The sequence below is a fragment of the Miscanthus floridulus genome, unplaced genomic scaffold (genome assembly GCF_019320115.1).
Source record: "Miscanthus floridulus cultivar M001 unplaced genomic scaffold, ASM1932011v1 fs_647_6_7, whole genome shotgun sequence".
NCBI classification, from domain to species: Eukaryota; Viridiplantae; Streptophyta; class Magnoliopsida; order Poales; family Poaceae; genus Miscanthus; species Miscanthus floridulus.
The window spans coordinates 94,646-113,757 of NW_027097060.1; the positions used below are offsets into that span (position 1 = coordinate 94,646).

The 19,112-nt window shown below is 42.2% G+C and overlaps 1 protein-coding gene and 2 pseudogenes across 1 annotated transcript; 2 read left to right on the forward strand and 1 right to left on the reverse strand.

Annotated features, from left to right (window-relative positions):
- Positions 1 to 656: 656 nt before the first annotated feature.
- LOC136532535 (G-type lectin S-receptor-like serine/threonine-protein kinase SD2-5) lies at positions 657 to 4,261 on the reverse strand (annotated as a pseudogene).
- Positions 4,262 to 6,940: 2,679 nt separating this feature from the next.
- Positions 6,941 to 7,680, forward strand: LOC136532526 (uncharacterized). The gene has a single exon (XM_066525114.1). It carries the CDS (start codon positions 7,054 to 7,056, stop codon positions 7,678 to 7,680), a length of 627 nt encoding a protein of 208 aa, XP_066381211.1. The 5' UTR covers positions 6,941 to 7,053.
- A 7,188-nt stretch (positions 7,681 to 14,868) lies between these two features.
- On the forward strand, positions 14,869 to 15,457 carry LOC136532531 (uncharacterized; annotated as a pseudogene).
- The last annotated feature ends 3,655 nt before the right edge of the window (positions 15,458 to 19,112 follow it).

A 19,112-nucleotide genomic window follows, 5' to 3' on the forward strand; every position in this document is an offset into this window, starting at 1 on the left:
GAAGTGCAACTGAGCAGCGTCGGGCTGCAGCGGCGTCTAGGGCCTCGTGGCGCCGGCGTCTGGGTCGGCAGCACCCTATCGAGACTTCAGGGCGGCAGGCCAGCAGGGCGTATCGGCCGAGCGGAACATGCCGCAGAGGGACTGAGAGGGTTACGTCTAGTTTCAGAAGATCACAACCTCAATTACTAAAATACCCTCTATAATATATTTCTCAATTAATTAATTAGAAAATAGAAAAGGATGAAAGTGCATAGAGGTACCAAGGTACTTTTCCAACCATTGTAAAAGAGCTCTAAGAATAAATGATATTATCATGCATTCACGAGTAATATATATGATCATAGTTCATCTTTATCCTTGTCTAATTTGCCCGACTTTTATACATATAGCAAGCTCAAAACATCTCTATGTAAAATTACCCTAACAAAACATCTAGGTGCTAGGTGTGGCAGTGCAGCTTCATGCCTCTGCCTAAACAGAGCTCGTGCGGTAGCACAGATTGGTCATTACAACAAGGGTACACATTATACTGACGAAACCATTGACCTCTTGGCGAAGCATGAAGTCTCACCTGATACTATGAGTATGAAAGAGAATAATGTAGATAGTAGTGCCATATCCATATATGACCAGTTCTTAATTTCTGGAGATGTACATTAAGATATGCATTAAAATGAAAATAACCAGCCGAGACAATGGTAACCAGGGACTCAGATGGCACATAGGAAGAAGTTGATCCCTCCACATTGGTTTTGTTTGATGCAAAACTAGGGACAAAAGTGCCGTCAGGTGTGGTCTCCATGCTCATCACTCCTTCCAACTGTTGAATCTAATCTTAGCATAAAACATGTAACACATGTACACATGATCTTATACATAGTCTAACACATGACCACAACTCATGTATTGCGGAAAAACTTAAGTAGATAGTACAGTCGCCATCAGCGCCTCCGGTAGTGATGTAGTAGTCGGTGGTGGTGTAGATGAACGTAGATCACTGGCTGAGGGTTTGGGAACCCTCTGCAGATGATGAACTCGTCGTGCCGGGTAGCGGCGGCCTTCTGGAAGCCACCGGCACTGGCCTGGACGAGATACGGACCTTCCCGAACCCTCCAGCGCCTAAGCGATCGGTTACGTGAAAAATCACGTGGATTAGAGAGAGTGTGACGCCAGGGGCGCCTCTCTTATTTATAATCGCGCTATGGGTCAGGGGGCCGAACCCTTGGAATTCTAAGGGTTGCCGCCGATCACGGCAGTTTCTTATTTAGTTGGAAATAAATGACAGGTGGGTGGACCAAAAACTTATCTCTTAATTAAGCTTGTAATTAATCTCGGTGTTAGCCGAACCGATCATATTCCAAAACGAACACCTTGGCCTGTTGACAGCAAAGGCCTTCTGCTGCTATCAACCTGCAAGCACCACATTGCAACCTTCATCGCTTCCACGACCTCCTCCAAATGGAATTTCATGTCATTGCTGCTACTGTCCACCAAATCAGACAACTCACCAGACCTTGCCTTCTCTTGAAGCTGGCTTATCAAATGGATGCTCTCATCGGGCTGTGATTCGTCCAAATTTTCTCGGCCACAAATTATTTCGATCATCACAATCCCGAAGCTGTAAATGTCAGCCTTCTCTGTGATTTTTTAGCCCAGCCACTCGGGTGCTAGGTATCCACGTGTTCCTCGCATTCGAGTCATGACTTTGCTCTGGTCCCTGTTTATCATTTTCGAAAGTCCAAAGTCTGAGACCTTTGCATTGAATCTGTCATCCAAAAGAATGTTCTGTGGCTTGATGTCCAAATGGGCAATCTTCTCCTCACATTCCTCATGGAGATAAGATAAACCCCTAGCAATAGCCAAAATGATATGGCGTCTAGTTTTCCAAGAAAGAGTGAAGACTGGACTTTGTTGAAAGATCCATTTGTCCAGAGAGCCATTGGATAAGTACTCATACACAAGAAGCCTATGTGATTTTTCAGCACAGAAGCCCACCAACCTTACGAGATTGAAGTGATGGATTCGAGCAATTGTTTTGACCTCTGCTAAGAACTCTTCCATTCCTTGCTCGACACCCTCCAAGCGTTTGACAGCGATAGTTTCCTTTCCTATCTTACCTTTGAATACAGACCCAAAGCCACCAGCGCCAAGCTTTATAGAGAAGTGGCTAGTAGCAACTTTAACTCATCAAAGGAGAACGTTTTGGTATCCCGGGTATGCCATCAAAGAGTGGTTCCTCGTCTTTCTTTATGTTTTTCCATACCACTGCACAAACTAAGATAGATATTTGACAAAATCCTGCAATTGAGCCCACAACAATACTGATCCTCCTTTTATCTGACCGATTGCCTTCTATCTTGAGAAATGCTGAAAAATGATTTGATGAATCCTCTGCAAACAAAATTAACATTTGCTCTGATAACAACAAGCAGTAACCACTATCACTGAGATTGTTGATTTTTGGAAGGAAATCACTGAAATTGCTGTTAGTTCGGAAAAGAACTGCTTTGCAAGAGCAATCAACTAAGCAAGATTGTTTGCACACATCTTCAGAAGTTGAAGTGGCAAATGACAAGAACATGCTGTTACTGAAGTACGAAACATTGTTGAGTAGTATTAGCTTGTTGCCTTGCACATGGTCGCAGGAGGGGGCTTCTTAAGGGTATGCATCCAGCACTTGGTAGAACATTGTCCCTTGCTGCAAACACCATAATCCCCGCATGCCATTGGATAATCACAAAACTTCTTTTTTTTTGCTTAATACATCAAGTAGCATTAGAGGGTCTTGGACGATTCCTTGCATTTCGTAGAGCCTTAAATGCCCATCAGACTCCAACGTCATGAATTGTAATGATCTTGCAGAGGGTAGGAAGAATATATTATCTGGAAACCCAAAGCTACCATTGGCAAATGCATAACAAGTTGATTGTGTAGTACCAGATTCAAACAACTTTGTAAAGGCTGCTGGTTTGAAAGAGTACTGCAGCCCATTCCACTCTGCAGAAAAATAAATCCTGGCAGATGACCATTTTGTGTTTGAGGTTCTGATACTGAGGTTCATTCCCATGCAAAGTGACTGCCCGATTACCAAGGTATCAGTTGGGTGGTCAAACGACTGCCAGACAGAGGTGTTAACCAGATCGAAGAGCACTAGGTTCCCGTACACGTCGAGGACCATACCTGCAACTGACTTGCTGTTTGTGGCGGTGGACCACACCGTGGTACCATCGTCATTCTGAAGGAGCAAGCTCCCTTCTCTGGTGAAGTTTAAGATGGCGCCACTGTTTACAGCATCGTCAGGGTTGGCAGACCAGATCACTGAAGCTTGGGGTCCATCAATCACAATAGAGAGAATGAACGATTTACCATCTATGCTGTAGAAGCCAAAATAAGTTGTATATGACATGATGCTATGTTCAAGAACAGGAAGGATAAAAGATCCGTTGTCCATGGCTATTTCGCCTGTCATATTTGAAACTTTCCAAGAGATTGGGGAAGACACAGTAGAGAGCCCGGCAACAGCGTTGAGGTGGAAAAGGAAGCCAAGCAATAAAAGAATGGCTATCGACGTGTGAAGATGTCGCATGGTGACCTTTTTATACTTACGGTTACGATGAAGATGAAGGAAGAGGAACCTTTGCTGTCTGCTGGATAGATGATTTCTGGATGGCGCTTCTTAAGAGGAACCTTTTGAGATATGATGGACTAGCAGCACCATTTTGTCCCAGCCTTGCCCTTTTCTGTCTGAGTTATTTGCATAGAATCACAGTCCGGGCACCAAAGTAATCCCTACCATATAGGATAACTGAACAGCCGAATTTGGAAAGATATAAGAAGCACGCAAGGGGAAGAAATTAGGGGAAAGCCATGAAACATCGGTAGAAGGATATGCGTGTACCATGTTGAAGATCAATACTTCTCTCCTAATTGAAGTCCTCAAAGAAATATTGATGCTTTTTGAGAAATGACCAGAAGGGTAGAGTAGTTGCTTGGTGATCTAAGAAGCAGTCTAATAGTTCGTTATGTGCACACGCTTTTATTTGGACGAAGAGCAGTTTATAGGAGAAACTGAAGAAAATCCCAGAGACCAGAGCTATATATCGGGTTCATGGGCATCGTTTTCTTTGTTGGCGTGTTTTCAATTCCAATAGCAATAAACTGCATCTGATCAATTATTGCTTTTGGATATGTGGCTTCCGGCCGGCCCTTTGTTCGAAAGTCCAATCTGTTGACTCCTTAGTCTTCGACTACTTTTCAGGACTTCTTTGACACGGCCGATGAACTTTCTACTCGGCGATGCGGCATTGTTCACCTGTTATGCTAGACGTATCTCCACCTCAGCCTCAACCTCAACCTCAAGGACCAACGGGACACAATGTTGCCGATGCAAAAGGTGCCGTGCTAGTCAGGGAACAGTGGACAGGCGATGATGCTGCCATGCCGGACACCGACTGGCGGTGAGCAGATGCAGTTGTGATTTTTTTCTTTTTTAATAAGGGATGCAATTCTGATTTGTGAAACGTTCGCGCAGGCCAAGGTTTGCCCGCCCCTCCTCAGATCCTAGCCGGCGTCTCGTGTGTGGGTTCTATTCTATCAGATTAACAATTAGAAAGTTGGTCTTTAAACTACTAATAATTACTAGTACATCATTTTGTTTAGGTCTCAAACTATGAAAGTGAACTATCTAGATCTCTAAACCTTATATATAATTAAGTTTCTTAATCTTAATCCTGGTCCATGACAAATCGACATGCAGCTCATAATTACAGTACGTAGGTGATCCGTAAAATTCCCACCTAGTCCGATTTAGGTCTCTAATAATATATTTAAGTATGCTACCCGGCACAACAATTTTATCTGAATTTACAAAGAAGAATCAGGTCAATCAAAATTTGAATGGATGAGATACAATTTTGGGAAGGTTCGTTGGAAAAATAAATTGGATAAATCACCACTACACAGTTCTTTTGCAGGCGGTCAAAAGAGATTTTCCTCGTTCAAATGGTTTGCGTTAATGGCTATTTTCGCAGGCGAAATAGAGAGGGAGAGGGGGCGGCTTGCAGCCCATTAGACCTACGAAGGCAAGGTGAGAAGATTCGGCCCAATGGCTACGATGAGTTAAAAAAAATTAACTTTTAGGGAGTTCAAAATTAGTCAAACTATATACAATCTTAATCTACAAATTCTAGAAAAATTACTAAAAATATATTGATGCCCAAGAAACTTGGATGTGAGATTTAGGGACTTATTTATAAACAGTTTGGGTTTTGGAACTTTTTATTACATGCTCATAGAAGCTTGTATGCATCAACACGAGAAGGAAAAAAAAGGTCTTTATACCATTTATATAAATAATGACTTGATTTTTTTTGTGTCGTTACATCTAAACTATAGAATAACATTTTATCAAATAAAATTCATTTCTTTAACCAAATTTTGAACAAAATTGTTAAATACTTAAGAAAATACAATATTTTATTTATGTCATCTATTCACATAAAAATTAAATATTTTGAGATGTGACACATGAATACATAAAATATAGTGAGAAAATTATAAAAAATGATAATCTATTACTCTAGTAGTGTTAGAGCACGTATGGAGATAGAAATAATGAAAATACATTAGGACACATGTCACAATACCGAAGTACTCCCTCCGACCATAAAAGAATGCAAATTATGGAATCCGTGCCGGTCAAACTAGCTCAACTTTGACATAATTTATATTAAATAATGTTAGCATTCATGTCTCCAAATAAATTTATTATGAAAATGTATTCTATAACTAATCTAATGGTATGTATTTTGTATTGTGAATGTTAGTACTTTTTTACGTAAATTTAGCCAAAGTTTAAAGTCGACTCCTCGAAAAGCAGAACTACATTTTTTTGTGGACTGAGGGAGTGTATATTTTGGATGATACAATTATGATGGATAAATACGTAAAGTCATGATAAATATCACAATGAAGTGGGTTATGATGATTTTGGGTTGACATCATTGGTGCATGATATATTTTCGTCATTAACCTAAACTAGTTCCTACAAAATTTGTCAAACCGAATGATTTAATAATAAATTGCTCTGTTGTATATTCACTGTAGAAGGTTACATTTATTGTAGTGGAACCTTCTGGTGTAGATATATAGGTGTAAACTGGTGGTGTGGCTCCTCTTTACAGTACTGGATAAGCCAAAGTCGAAGGAACCACAAATGGTGGGTTCTAAAGGCTCCACGTTCATGTTGTTTGGAAAGAATATAATTAATCATAGCCTGAAATTCGCTTTCACAGATAGTCAAATCAGGACCTGAGTGGTGCTACTAGAGCCATCTAACCAACTCAATTAGAGACCCGTTCGCTCTACGTTCATGTTGTTGGGAGAGAAACAAAAGGCTCTTATGAACAGTGCTGCTATAATTATTGGTGCAGAGAAGCCGGAGCCACGGGAAGTTGTGTAAAACATGTCTTTGGCCCCGTTCGGTTTACCCAGAAACTTGTTCGGCTTGTTTTTTCAGTCGGAACAGTGTTTTTCTCTCACAACGATTCAGTCGGAACAGTGTTTTTCAGCCAGTTTCAGCCAAGATTCAGCAAGCCGAACAGGGCCGGGCTCTAGAATGGTGTTTTGATATTTGTGTATTTCTATAAGCATGGTTTAAAGTGAAGTGGTTTTTGATGCCAGTGCATTTTTAGCTTGGTTAGAGGAAATTTGTTTGACTTAGTACAAAAATTTAAGTGACTTATAATTTGCAATGAACACAGCAACAGATTAAAAAAAATCACAAAATGGACGCTTTACATGACCAACCTAACCACGTTCCTCTCCGGCAGCATGCACGGCAGGCAGTCAACGCCGGTATGGGTAAGACGGCAGTAGCTGGGACGCAAGTAACACCTGCATTTCCACCACCTCCTCCTACCTTGGCAGGTGCACGGCCTGTTTCACTTGTTCCCAAGCTTTCACCATTTGGATCCAACCATCAGGTATAAAATCGCTTATAAAGCTCCATCATTTGGTCAGTGCTCCGCTCCACCACTGCGATTTGCACCAAACATGCCTCGCGCCTTCAACGCAATCGCCATCGCGACGGCGTTCCACCTCCTCGCCGTGCTCCACGGCGCCTCCGCAGCGCGGCCGATGGGGTGGCAGGCCGCGGCATCGTCCGGGACGGCGACGTCGGCGCTAGCGCTGGCGCCGGCTGGGCACCAAAATCATCAGCGGCGCGCGGCGGCGGCGGCGGCCGCCAGGGCCGGGAAGTGGCTGCCGTTCGCGGGCGTGCACCACCACCTGCCGGCGGCGGCGGCGTACTGGGCACACAGGCCGGTGCCGTGGGTCGGGGCCGGCGGCCTGGCGGGCGGCGCAGGCGCCGTGGAGGGCAGCGAGGGGGAGGAGGTCGTGCGGGAGCGGGAGCGGGAGCGGCGCCAGCAGCGGCCGTCGTACGAGGGTGACGGGTCGACGACGACCACCAGGCAGGAGCAGCTCGCAATGTGGGCGTCGCTGCTCAACCCCAAGGGGAAAGGGAGGGAGGCCACGGGATGGATGCCGGCGCCGGGAGCTGGCGAGGTGGTCGATGAGGAGCCGGCCAAGGCGGCGGACGCGGTTGAAGGGGCGGAGGTGGACGACACTGCGGCCGACGGCGCGCGGGTCGGCCAGACCTATTGGGGAAACAATGGCAACTGATGTAGAAAAAGACACTGGTGGGCGATGCAGAATTAAACAGATTTTCAGTTATAAGAAAAAAAATATATATACAGTATATGTTTTGCAACACTAACTTTACAAAAATGTTACATATAGCAAATGCAGAATTCTTACCCCATTCTAGAGTCTCTATACTTGAATAGATAGTTTGTGATACTGTAAAGCCTTTGGATGCACATGTATTTATCTCAATTAACGTAGTCATTCCATTTCACTCCAACACATATGAATTAAGGTGAATACATATATATCCAAACAAGACCTAAAAGATAAATACTTCCATTCGATTGTAGCCATGATTACGGCCAACAGGCATGGTTATAAAAGCACTAGTATAATATCTGAATTTATCTCAAAAAAAAGGAGAGGATACTACTATACAAAAATAAAATATTACATTTTGGTGAGCACGTTATTTGCTCAGGGCTCCTTTGAAATGCAGGATTGAGAAAAGGTAGGAACATGATAGATGTAGGAATAGAATAGGATTGTAGGTGAGAAACGGAGGATTAAAAACCATAGTAAACTTTTGAGTGGTAGTTGTTTGGATGGACACATGAAGTTCGTAGGAAAGAAAAACTTAGGAAACTTAAATCACCTACTCCTATCATATTAGCCACCTATATATTTGTTTGGTAATGTCATCGTTAGAAAGAAATGCAAAAGTAGTTAGAAAGAAGCCACTTACAAGTGGGCCACTAGAGAATCACTGTACTTCATGACCATAGCCTGAGCTAGCTGTGCGATGCCACTATACAAGCTCGATCTTATCCGCTTCCCCGTCATTTTCATCCTCTCGTTTCACTGAAGCCCTGTCTCTCAGCGTCCATGGCTAGCAGCAGGCACGACGTGCACGTGACCGCGCGAGGCAGCAACCTCGTGGGAACCCTTAGTTATAATATAGTGTTTTTCTCTCACTACAAAACAGCGTCAGCCAGCTTATAAGCTACAGAAACGATCGAGCGAACCCGCTGGCGCCGCAAGCTGACGGACGCGGCATGAAGCGCTTGAGCTACCGTGCGGCAAGCAGCTCGAGCGGCAAGCACGGTGCGGCATCCCTGGCCCCGGGTGACGAGGCGCTCAAGCTCTGGCACGGCTAGCGGGCGGGCGGCGACGACCTCGACCTTGCACTGGTTGCCACTGGGTGGGCGGGCGGGCGGGCGGGCGACGATGATGAGTTACAGCGGCGGCAGGCGGCTGGACCAACGCGACAAGCTCTGTTTGCAGTTTCTTTTGGCTTCGTCTATGGCATGCTTGAGGAACTGCGATGAGCTCACTCGAGCGACGTGCTTGATCCAGCGAGAAAGAATGGAGAAAAAGAGGTCAGCGTGGATGTTAGTTTTCCTCCATTTTTCGTCTCGAATGGCTGTGACAGAACCACCTAAATTATATAGCCCATATACATACGTCATTGTTCTAAAGACCTCTGACTGCTGCACATGAGAGTCAGATAACTCCAATAGTTTGTCGGATGTCCTCCGGGAACCCAAAATTATCCATATTTTCCAACTCGTTACCACAACATTATAACATTTGGTACAAAAATAACTTACATTGGAGTGCGGAAGACTTACTGTATTAGATTACAAAACATATTGATGTAAAAACTTAAGTTTCGAAAGGTGAGTAGCACTACAGAAGCACCTAAGATAGAAGAGACGACCAGATCATGTCGAGCCCAATAACATAACCTTGATTATCAATATAAGTCAGAACCTGCAACAGAGGTTAACAAACCCTAAGTACTTGAGGGTACTCAATAAGTCTTACCCGACTAAAATAAAAGACGCAAAGGGTATGCAGGTTTAAAGTAAAGTTTGAACCAAGAATAACTTTTGCAGAAAAGTTTACTATGCGTGGATCCTTACTTTCAATGTTTTAGCTTCATGTTAAGTTATCAATAGTTTCCAGTTTACACCTGATCTAGTTCAATCACTTCATTACTCATCTCATCTCATTTCATCTCATATCCATAAGTACCGTGTTCAATTGATTAACTACGATGTCTGGTCAGAGGATCATGTCTCCATAACCGAGGAGCATGACGATTCGAATCGATTTGGTCCAGCTAGGGTTTCCTTACCATATGACATATGCAGGTCCTAGACCTACATATATCAACCCTCACTCGGATCCTACAAAACATGAACGAATTCTCGCCACCCGAGAATACAGTACTCCACCTACCTGTGTCGACCCAGCGGTTTTCACTGGATGGGTACACGCTACTCTCACCATCTCTCCACTCCCAGTGCGCGGTTGTCCTTTCCCATAATAGAATAACCGAGGTATTAGGCTTACCGGAGTATGTGGCCATTACTATAAGATATCGACCACACACAGGCCAATAACGAACAATCCTCAATCGACACAGACGGAGCACTACAATGAGGCTCCATTCTCGATGCAAGCTACCCACCCAGTCTCAATTTAATATTATCATAACCAAGGTAGTTCACAACCCATAACTAGAGTTGAGAAGATCAAGGTAAAACCTATTTCATGCGAGTGATGAAACCATCATTCGGCTCGAAGTTTAAGCATAAGATATATCGGCCTACACATACTAGTAAGGTAACACTAGGGATACCTAAATATCAAGGTAATCATGCAGCAACAGTATTCAACCAACTCCTAATTACTTAATGCACATCTCAAAAGACTTAAGGTATAATAAAGATTTGTAAATACTAAGAGAAAGATTTATGCTCTGGGGCTTACCTGCGTTGCAAAGAAGGTTAGTTCCACAGAGGATCACACGAGTTAGACTTGGCTCCAACACCATTGGCAGATAGACCTTCTCCGAAACTTGATCGACACGAATCTTCTCACTCTCGTATGCACTACAAGTAATAAATGATGATTTGTTTAACATGATAGAATACATGCCATGATGCATGATGAAAGACATTCAAGTGCATTAACAGAATTTTAAACAAAATTAATTAAGTTGAGTACAACTTTCCTTCACGAAAGGAGGAGGGCTATTATTGTAAATGCGTATAAGTTAATTAACTATTAAGCTAATTAGTCGTCTATCATGGAAGTAATTACACTAACAGGGACCAACAAGTGATTAGCATCTTTCCTAACTCATAATCATGATAAAGAACTTATAAAACTAATTACCTAATTAAGTCATTTTAATTATTATAAAAGCAAGTTGATTATAAACATATTAAGGAAATAATTAAGATACCAAGAAACAATTGGGTTGAGATGTTCCAAAGTCTTCACACAATGCTCAAAACACACCAAAATCATTCAAGAATTTATATAAATCATTTTGATATTATTAAATAAATAAAAGGCATTTAAACATACTTAAATTAATTAACCAAGTTAGAATTATCAAAACAGTACCAAAGTTTTTATGAGGACAGGTATGAACATTATAAACTTACACAAAAAAGTTTCAGCATCACAGAATTAATATTTTTGTCTACAAAAATTACACAAGGAGCATTTTTCTATTAAAAGAAGGAATTTTTAAGCATAACAAAACTACTGATTATGACCAACTAATATTTTTCGTGGATAGAGCATATCATAGTAAGACTACAGAACAAAATTAATAATTTTAGCATACTTCTAGAATTAGTTATGAATTAAGCAAGAATCAGCATATAATAGCATTTTCTAAAAGAGATTAACATGAAAAAGGAAAACACATTTTCACTAGGAACCCTGCATCTTTAACAAATTAACCAAGCCTCGATCTGAAAAACTTTGTCTCTGGCTAGTAAGCATCTAGAACCAAGAAAGAGTTTCTATTTCCTTTTCCCCCTCTCTTCTTCTTCACGAGCAGAGCACGCAGGGACAGAGCAGAGCAACCGGCGATGGCCGCAATCCAGCCGGGGCGCGGCCGGTGGCTGTGAGGGCGGGCTGACCGAAGCGTTGGAGTGACTGGACGCGCCTGCATGGAGGCCAGCCGTGGCTCACAGCGACCCGTGGCCGCCTGGCCACGTACGGCGGCCGGTGGCGGCACTCGCACGGCCGTCCGCGGCGGCGGATCATCTCTGGCTGGGTTCCTCCGGGCTAGCGCGCGCAAGAGGCGTGGGATGGCGAGGGGATGCTCGGCTGGATTGGAGGCAAACAGGAGCTGGGACGACAGGCGCTGCTGTGCCGGCGGCCATGGTGGCCGCGGCCGCGCGCAGCAGCAACAGCACAGAGCGAGGGAGAGCTAGGGTGAGGAAAGGAGAGGCATGGCATGGCAGGGTGGAGGTGGCTGTGGGCTCGAGAAAAAGGCCGGAGGCGAGACATAGGCAGCGGCAAAGGGAGAGAAAGAGAGGCCGAGGGAAGGGAGGCCGCTCGGCTCGGCGTCCACGTCCAGCAAACGAGCGGCGGCCAGGGCACGCGTCGGGCGGAGGGCGCGGAGGATGCTTCTGGGCTTCTCCAACTCCTGCTCGAGCGATGACGCAGACGGAGATGTGGCCACGCGCGGAGAAACGTCGCGAAGGCGCGATGGACAGCGCACAGCGGTGAAGCAGGCAGACAGCTCTTCCCGGCGTTACTGTTCATCACTGATAGCTCAACTTCCTCCCTCATTTTCTCTGGATTTCGTGCAAAAACTTGATCATCTCCAAAAACAAAAGCTGTTCATCTTCATGAGATATCCAACTTTTATTTAATGACTAATGTCAAAAAGTCGACAGAGAGAGAGATCAAGAGGATAGAGCACAAGCACATTCAAACTGAAAACTGGAATTCAGTTTGGGTTTTGTAAAACTGATTTTTGATTAGTAACTTTAACTAATTAATTAGTGTTTAAACAGTGATCAAACAAATCAACCAATTGCTCAATACCAAAGCTCAAACACCATACCAAGCAATAGAACAAAATTTGGACAAGTTTTATTCATGAAAATTGATTTAATAAATCCCCAAAAATTTAACTTAATTGCTTTTTCAGGACTTGCCAAAAATGCTAACTGAGGGAAACAACATTCAAATTCAATTCTTGAAGCTCAAATCTAACATGCTTGATTCAAAAACATCATCAATCTTTCATTCCAAATGAAAACACATACTTAATACTACAAAGTTTATTTAAAATGTTATCTTTTGTTCCTTAATTGATAACAAAGATAACATTTCATGTAACAAAAGAAACACTATATATGCAACATATGAAACACCATGTATGCCATAAATGAAACTTGAAATGCATGATTGACATAATACTTGGTGATTATGCTTAATGATGCTCGTGGTCAAGCTTTTAATGGCATTTTAACATCACATCTGGGATGTTACAATGGCCAGTACAGGAAGATTTCCTTAGTTTCTCCTACGGCCGTTTCCTGCGATCCAAAGGAGTGAACGGTAGCGGGATCTCGAATCCTACTGAAAGTTTTTTCCTGCGTTTCTCCTTCAATCCAAAGGCCTCAGTTTGTCCAAACATGACCGGATGGTCCGGCCCATTTCTATTCGTAGCCGTGATTACGGCCAGCAGGGCCTGTCAAGATTTTAACAATGGTCCAGCCCAACACGCTCTGCCTCGGGCCCCCCAGCTATTTCTTTCTTTCTTTCTTTCTTCGTTGCTTTCTTTCTTTCTTTCTTTCTTTCTTTCTTTCTTTCTTTATATACGGAGTACAAACTAAGCCTGTGGTTTCCTCAACACAAAACAAAAAAAAAAAAAACAAATTATGCCTGTGGTTTTAATTATGAGCGAGATGTTTGCTGAGCTAATAAGTATATATATGCAACGTAAATTAAATACACCTTTTTTTGGAAGCTAAAGCATCTTCAATCGGAGCACATATTATAACAACACTTTGTTGTCAATTCACGAAACAAACAAAAAGATTATGATCACCTCAAAGTAAGAAGGTATATTCCAGTTCAGCAGTGGATCATATGATTTTTCTTCAGGGTGGCTGGTCAACGAGAATAAAAGATAGCTAGGTTCGTATTGTATATAAATGATTCTAGCCGTCGTAATAATAGTACTGTATGCATGTGACATTGACACTTCCATCACTATTTATGGAGCATATATATATGTGTGTGTAACTCCAAGTTGCGCGTACGTACGTGCACCCAGCACGGAGAGAACAAACGAATGTGCAGGCATGCAGAAGCTTGGACTTGGAACCACATATTGCATTGCTTCTGCTGGCGACCATCCATATGTGTGTGTGCATGGAATCGAATAAGGCCGGCAAAAGCATTATATTGGCCTCTCGGTGGCTGTGTAAAGCCGTCGCTTCGAAACCGTTATTGGAAACCCAAAGTATCTAATCTCACTTTAGGTAGCTGTGTATACGTCGTCGCCCCTACTTTAAAAACAAATTCACTTGCGGTTGGAATTGGCTGCCACCAGTGGAGCAACCCAGAGATGCAAATGTCATAGTTGCATCCGGGTACTCTCCGTCCCATCCTCTGCGTGCACGGAGGTTTGGGAGAGCAGGCCTCCGGAAACAGCATTTGCATCGGGACACTTGCTCGGGTGTGTGCGGGCGATTAGATTTTTGGGGAGTGTCTTCGCAACTGCTGGTTGTCTTCCTCGGAACGTGTTCGTCTTCTTCCTGGCATCGCTTCTTCTTTCTCGGATCGACATCATCTACTTCCCAGTGGATGTTCGAGGGACGGCATTGCATACATCTTCCTACATCAACTGTGATCCGCGACTTCGAGCAAACTCACCATGAGTGGGAATGGAGCCCCTAGTGCTTTGAGCATGAGTCCCTCCGCTAGGCATATCTCTATTCTCGAATTGGTTAAATTCAATCTTATTTCCGCTATGATCAGTATGTTATTCATGAACATATTTGCTGCTAATATGAGCAGTAGTAAAATTACACAGTGCACATATTTGTCATCACTATTTTGCTATTAATTTTCTATATTAATTTTAACATGAAAATGCCTAAATTCCTAACAATTCAAAAACATGATATTAGATAATTTTTTGTTAGTGGTTTTGCTGCTGCTTTGAAGCCAAATGTTTTTTATGGAATAAATTACAAGAGATGGCGTGCTAAGATAGTGTTGTGGTTAACTGCTATGAACTGCTATCACGCCGCACAGGGAAAACCTGAACAATTTACTCCTGAGGAGGAGCAAAAGTTCAAGGTAGCTGATAACCTGTTTTGAGGCGTCGTGATTAGCGCGCTTCATAGTAAGTATGAGGACAACTACATCCCTTACACGACAGGCAAGGATTTATGGGATGCACTTGATGTTAAGTTTGGTGTTTCTGACGCCGGTAGTGAGTTGTACATCATGAAGCAGCTGTTTGACTATAAAATGGTTGACAACCGTTCTGTGGTCGAACAAGCTCATAAGATACAGGCATTGGCTAAGGAACTTGAACAGTTCCCATGTGTGTTGCCCGACAAGTTTGTGGCCGATGGTATTATTGTTCAGCTGCCATCTTCTTGGAGGGATTTTGCTACCTCTTTAAAACACAAGAGACAAGAGTTTAGCGTGACTGAGCTTATTGGGTCTCTTGATGTTGAGGAGAGGGCGAGAGCAAAAGACACGTATGGAAAAGACGTTGAGCCTTTTAGTGCCAATATGGTGCAGAAGAAAAAATTCAAATGCATCTCATAATAATAATAAGAAGAAGAACAAGTAAGAGAACAACTCGAAGCCTAAACAAACAACCACTTTTAAGAAGAAAAAGAACAACAAAGATGGTGGTTGCTTTATTTGCGGGAGCGATGAGCATTGAGCAAGTTCGTGCCCAGAGCCTAAATTTAAGCAAGAGAAGAAATCTGCAAACATGGTTATTAGCGAGGCTGAAGGATGAACATCTGGGTATGGTAATTCTTTACCTACTGTTCTTTCAGTTTGTCATTCGCCTGAGTGGTGGATGGACACTGAGGCTAATATTCATATGTGTGCTTATGCTTCTTTATTTTCTTCTTATCAGGTCGGCAAGACTGGAGCCTTGCTGATGGGGAATAGGTCCCATGCACATGTTCTTGGTGTTGGTACAATTATTCTGAAGTTCACTTCGAGAAAGACGGTGTTGTTGAAGAACGTGCAACATGTCCCCTCCATAAAAAGAATCTAGCTAGCGGCTCTCAATGTTGTCGAGATGGTTATAAAATTGTCTTTGAGGCCAATAAATGTGTATTGTCAAAGTATGGAACTTTTGTTGGTAAATATTATGATTGTGGAGGCTTGTTTCGCTTATCCTTGCATGATGATATGTGTAATAAGATTGTGAACAATGCTATTATCCCTGATGAGTCAAATATTTGGCATTCACATCTTTGTCATGTTAATTTTGGTTGTCTATCGCATCTTCCGATCTGAATTTAATCTCGAAAATTAATTTGGTTAAAGGTTTTAAGTGCCATGTGTGTGTGCAATCTAAGCAACCTCGTAAGCCTCATAAGGTTACGGAGGCGAGGAACTTGACACCATTAGAACTAGTCCATTCTGATCTTTGTGAGATGAATGGAGAGTTGACTAAAGGTGGCAAAAGATACTTCATGACTTTTATAGATGACTGTACTAGATTTTGTTATGTGTATCTGTTAAAAATAAAGGATGAAGCGTTGCATTATTTTAAGATCTATAAAGCTAAAGTAGAAAATCAACTTGAGAGGAAAGTTAAACGGTTAAGATCTAATCGTGGTGGAGAATACTTTTCAAGTGAATTTTCTGAATTCCGTGTAGAACATGGAATTATTCATGATAGGACACCGTCATATTCACCACAATCCAATGGGATTACCGAAAGAAATAACCGTACTCTAACTGAGTTGGTTAACGCCATTTTGGAGACAACGGGTCTATCTAAGGAATGATGGGGTGAGGCTATGTTGACAGTGTGTCATGTCTTGAATAGAGTTCCTACAAAAAATAAGGAAATCACACCATTTGAAGAATGAGAAAAGAAAAGATTAAATCTCTCATATTTGTGCACTTGGAGTTGTTTGGCCAAAGTGAATGTGCCAATTAACAAAAAGCTCAAACATGGACCTAAAACTATTGATTGTGTTTTGCTTGGTTATGCTACTCACAACATTGGATATAGATTCTTAATTATAAATTCTAGTGTATCTGACAGGCATGCTGGTACTATCATGGAGTCCAGAGACGCTACATTTTTTGAAAGTGAATTTCCCATGAAAAATGTGCATAGCACATCTAGTCATGAACCTATAATTCCCCATAAGCAATTTATTCCGATAGAACATTCTGAGGAACCCCATATGCACAATCCTGAGGAGGATGAAATTGTAGTCACTCGAAAAAGTAAGAGACAACGAACTGCAAAGTCTTTTGGTGATGACTATATTGTGTACCTTGTGGATGACATACCAAGAACCATTGAAGAGGCATATTCATCTCCTGATGCTGACTTGTGGAAGGAAGCGATATGGAGTGAGATAGATTCAATTATGTCTAATGGAACTTGAGAAATTGTTGAACGTCCTTATGGGTGTAAACCAATAGGGTGCAAATGGGTGTTCAAGAAAAAGCTTAGGCCTGATGGTGCAATTAAGAGGTACAAGGCAAGGCTTGTGGCGAAGGGTTATACTTAGAAAGAAGATGAAGATTTCTTCGATTCTTAGTCACCTGTTGCTCGATTAACCATAATTCGAGTGTTACTTTCTCTGGTTGCCTCTCATGGTCTTATCATTCATCAGATGGATGTAAAGACGACTTTCCTAAATGGAGAGTTAGAGGAGGAGATCTATATGGATCGGCCAGATGGATTTGTAGCAAATGGTTAAGAAGGCATGGTGTGTAAATTATTGAAGTCCCTATATAGCCTGAAACAAGCTCCTAAGCAGTGGCAAGAGAAGTCTGATAGAACTTTGACATATGTTGGCTTTGTTGTGAATAAAGCTGACACATGTGTATACTATCGGTATGGTGGGGGCGAAGGAGTTATCTTGTGTTTATATGTTGATGACATACTGATCTTTGGAACTAGCCTTAATGTGATTAAGGAGGTTAAAGACCTTTTGTCTAATAATTTTGAGATGAAAGACTTGGGAGAAGCTGATGTTATTCTTAATATCAAGCTACTAAGAGAAGGCAATGGTGGAATTACACTTTCACAATCCTACTATGTGTAAAACGTATTGAGTCACTTTGGGTTTAGTGATTGTCAACCTGCTTCTACGCCTTATGACACTAGTGTGCTATTAAGGAAAAATCGAAGAATAGCAAGGGATCAATTGAGATACTCCCAAATTATTGGTTCACTTATGTATCTGGCTAGCGCTACGAGTCCTGATATCTCGTTTGCTGTGAGCAAACTAAGCCGGTTTGTGTCAAATCTAGGAGATAATCATTGACGTGCTCTTGAGAGAGTATTGCACTATCTGAAAAGGTACTATGAGTTATGTCATTCACTATACCGGGTACCCAAAAGTACTAGAGGGTTTCTATGATGCCAATTGGATATCTGATGCTGATAAGCTTTATGCCACAAGCGGATATGTATTCTTGCTTGGAGGTGGCGCTGTTTCCTAAAAATCTTGCAGGTAGACCGTTTTACCGAAGTCAACAATGGAAGCAAAACTCATAGCATTAGACACCGTTGGCGCTGAGGCTGAGTGGCTTCGTGAACTCCTTATGGATTTACCGGTTGTAGAGAAACCTATACCGGCTATTTCTATGAACAGTGACAACCAAACTGTGATAACTAAGGTAAACAGTTCTAAGGACAACATGAAGTCCACAAGTCACGTTAAGCGGAGATTAAAATCTGTCAGAAAATTGAGAAACTTTGAAGTGATAGCGTTGGACTATGTCCACACGTCTAAAAATCTGATAGATCAATTCACTAAGGGACTATCACGTAATGTGATAGATAGTGCATCGAGTGCAATGGGCTTGAGACCCACATGAAGTCTATCATGGTGGTAACCTATTCTATGTGATCGGAGATCCTGTGAAGTAGGTTGGTGAAGCCAGAGGTAGGATGTGAGGAAAGACCCTTAACTAAACCAATGTCAGATGCACTTCTTTCCTTTTCTGTAAGGCAGGTTGGTTTTATACCTTAATGTGTTTCAAAGTGGTTTGTTTAAGCAAAGATGTTGTCCTACAGAACATCTTTTGAGAAACATACTTCTGTGAGTTCGACTGCTAGTCATAGTATATGAGATTTGGGTGATCTCTAGATATTCATGAATGGGCCAGGAGTATGACTTATATGCTCCAACCAGAGGGGATGCTTTAGGCAGCCTTGTACCAGTAAAGGACTTAGGTGAAACTTATTTCGCACAAAACAGTCAATTGAAGGTATAGTCAATTGAACATTTATGAAGAAGCGTAACCTCTGTTCTAGGTGGATGTTCAACTTAAAAGTCTCCACCGAAACACTGGTATATTAAACAATAGCGAAGTTGAGGACATTTCTTCTATGCTTTGAAATTTGGTGGGGATCGTTGGATTTAATTGGAATTAACCAATTACATTTAGCAATTAAATCAAAA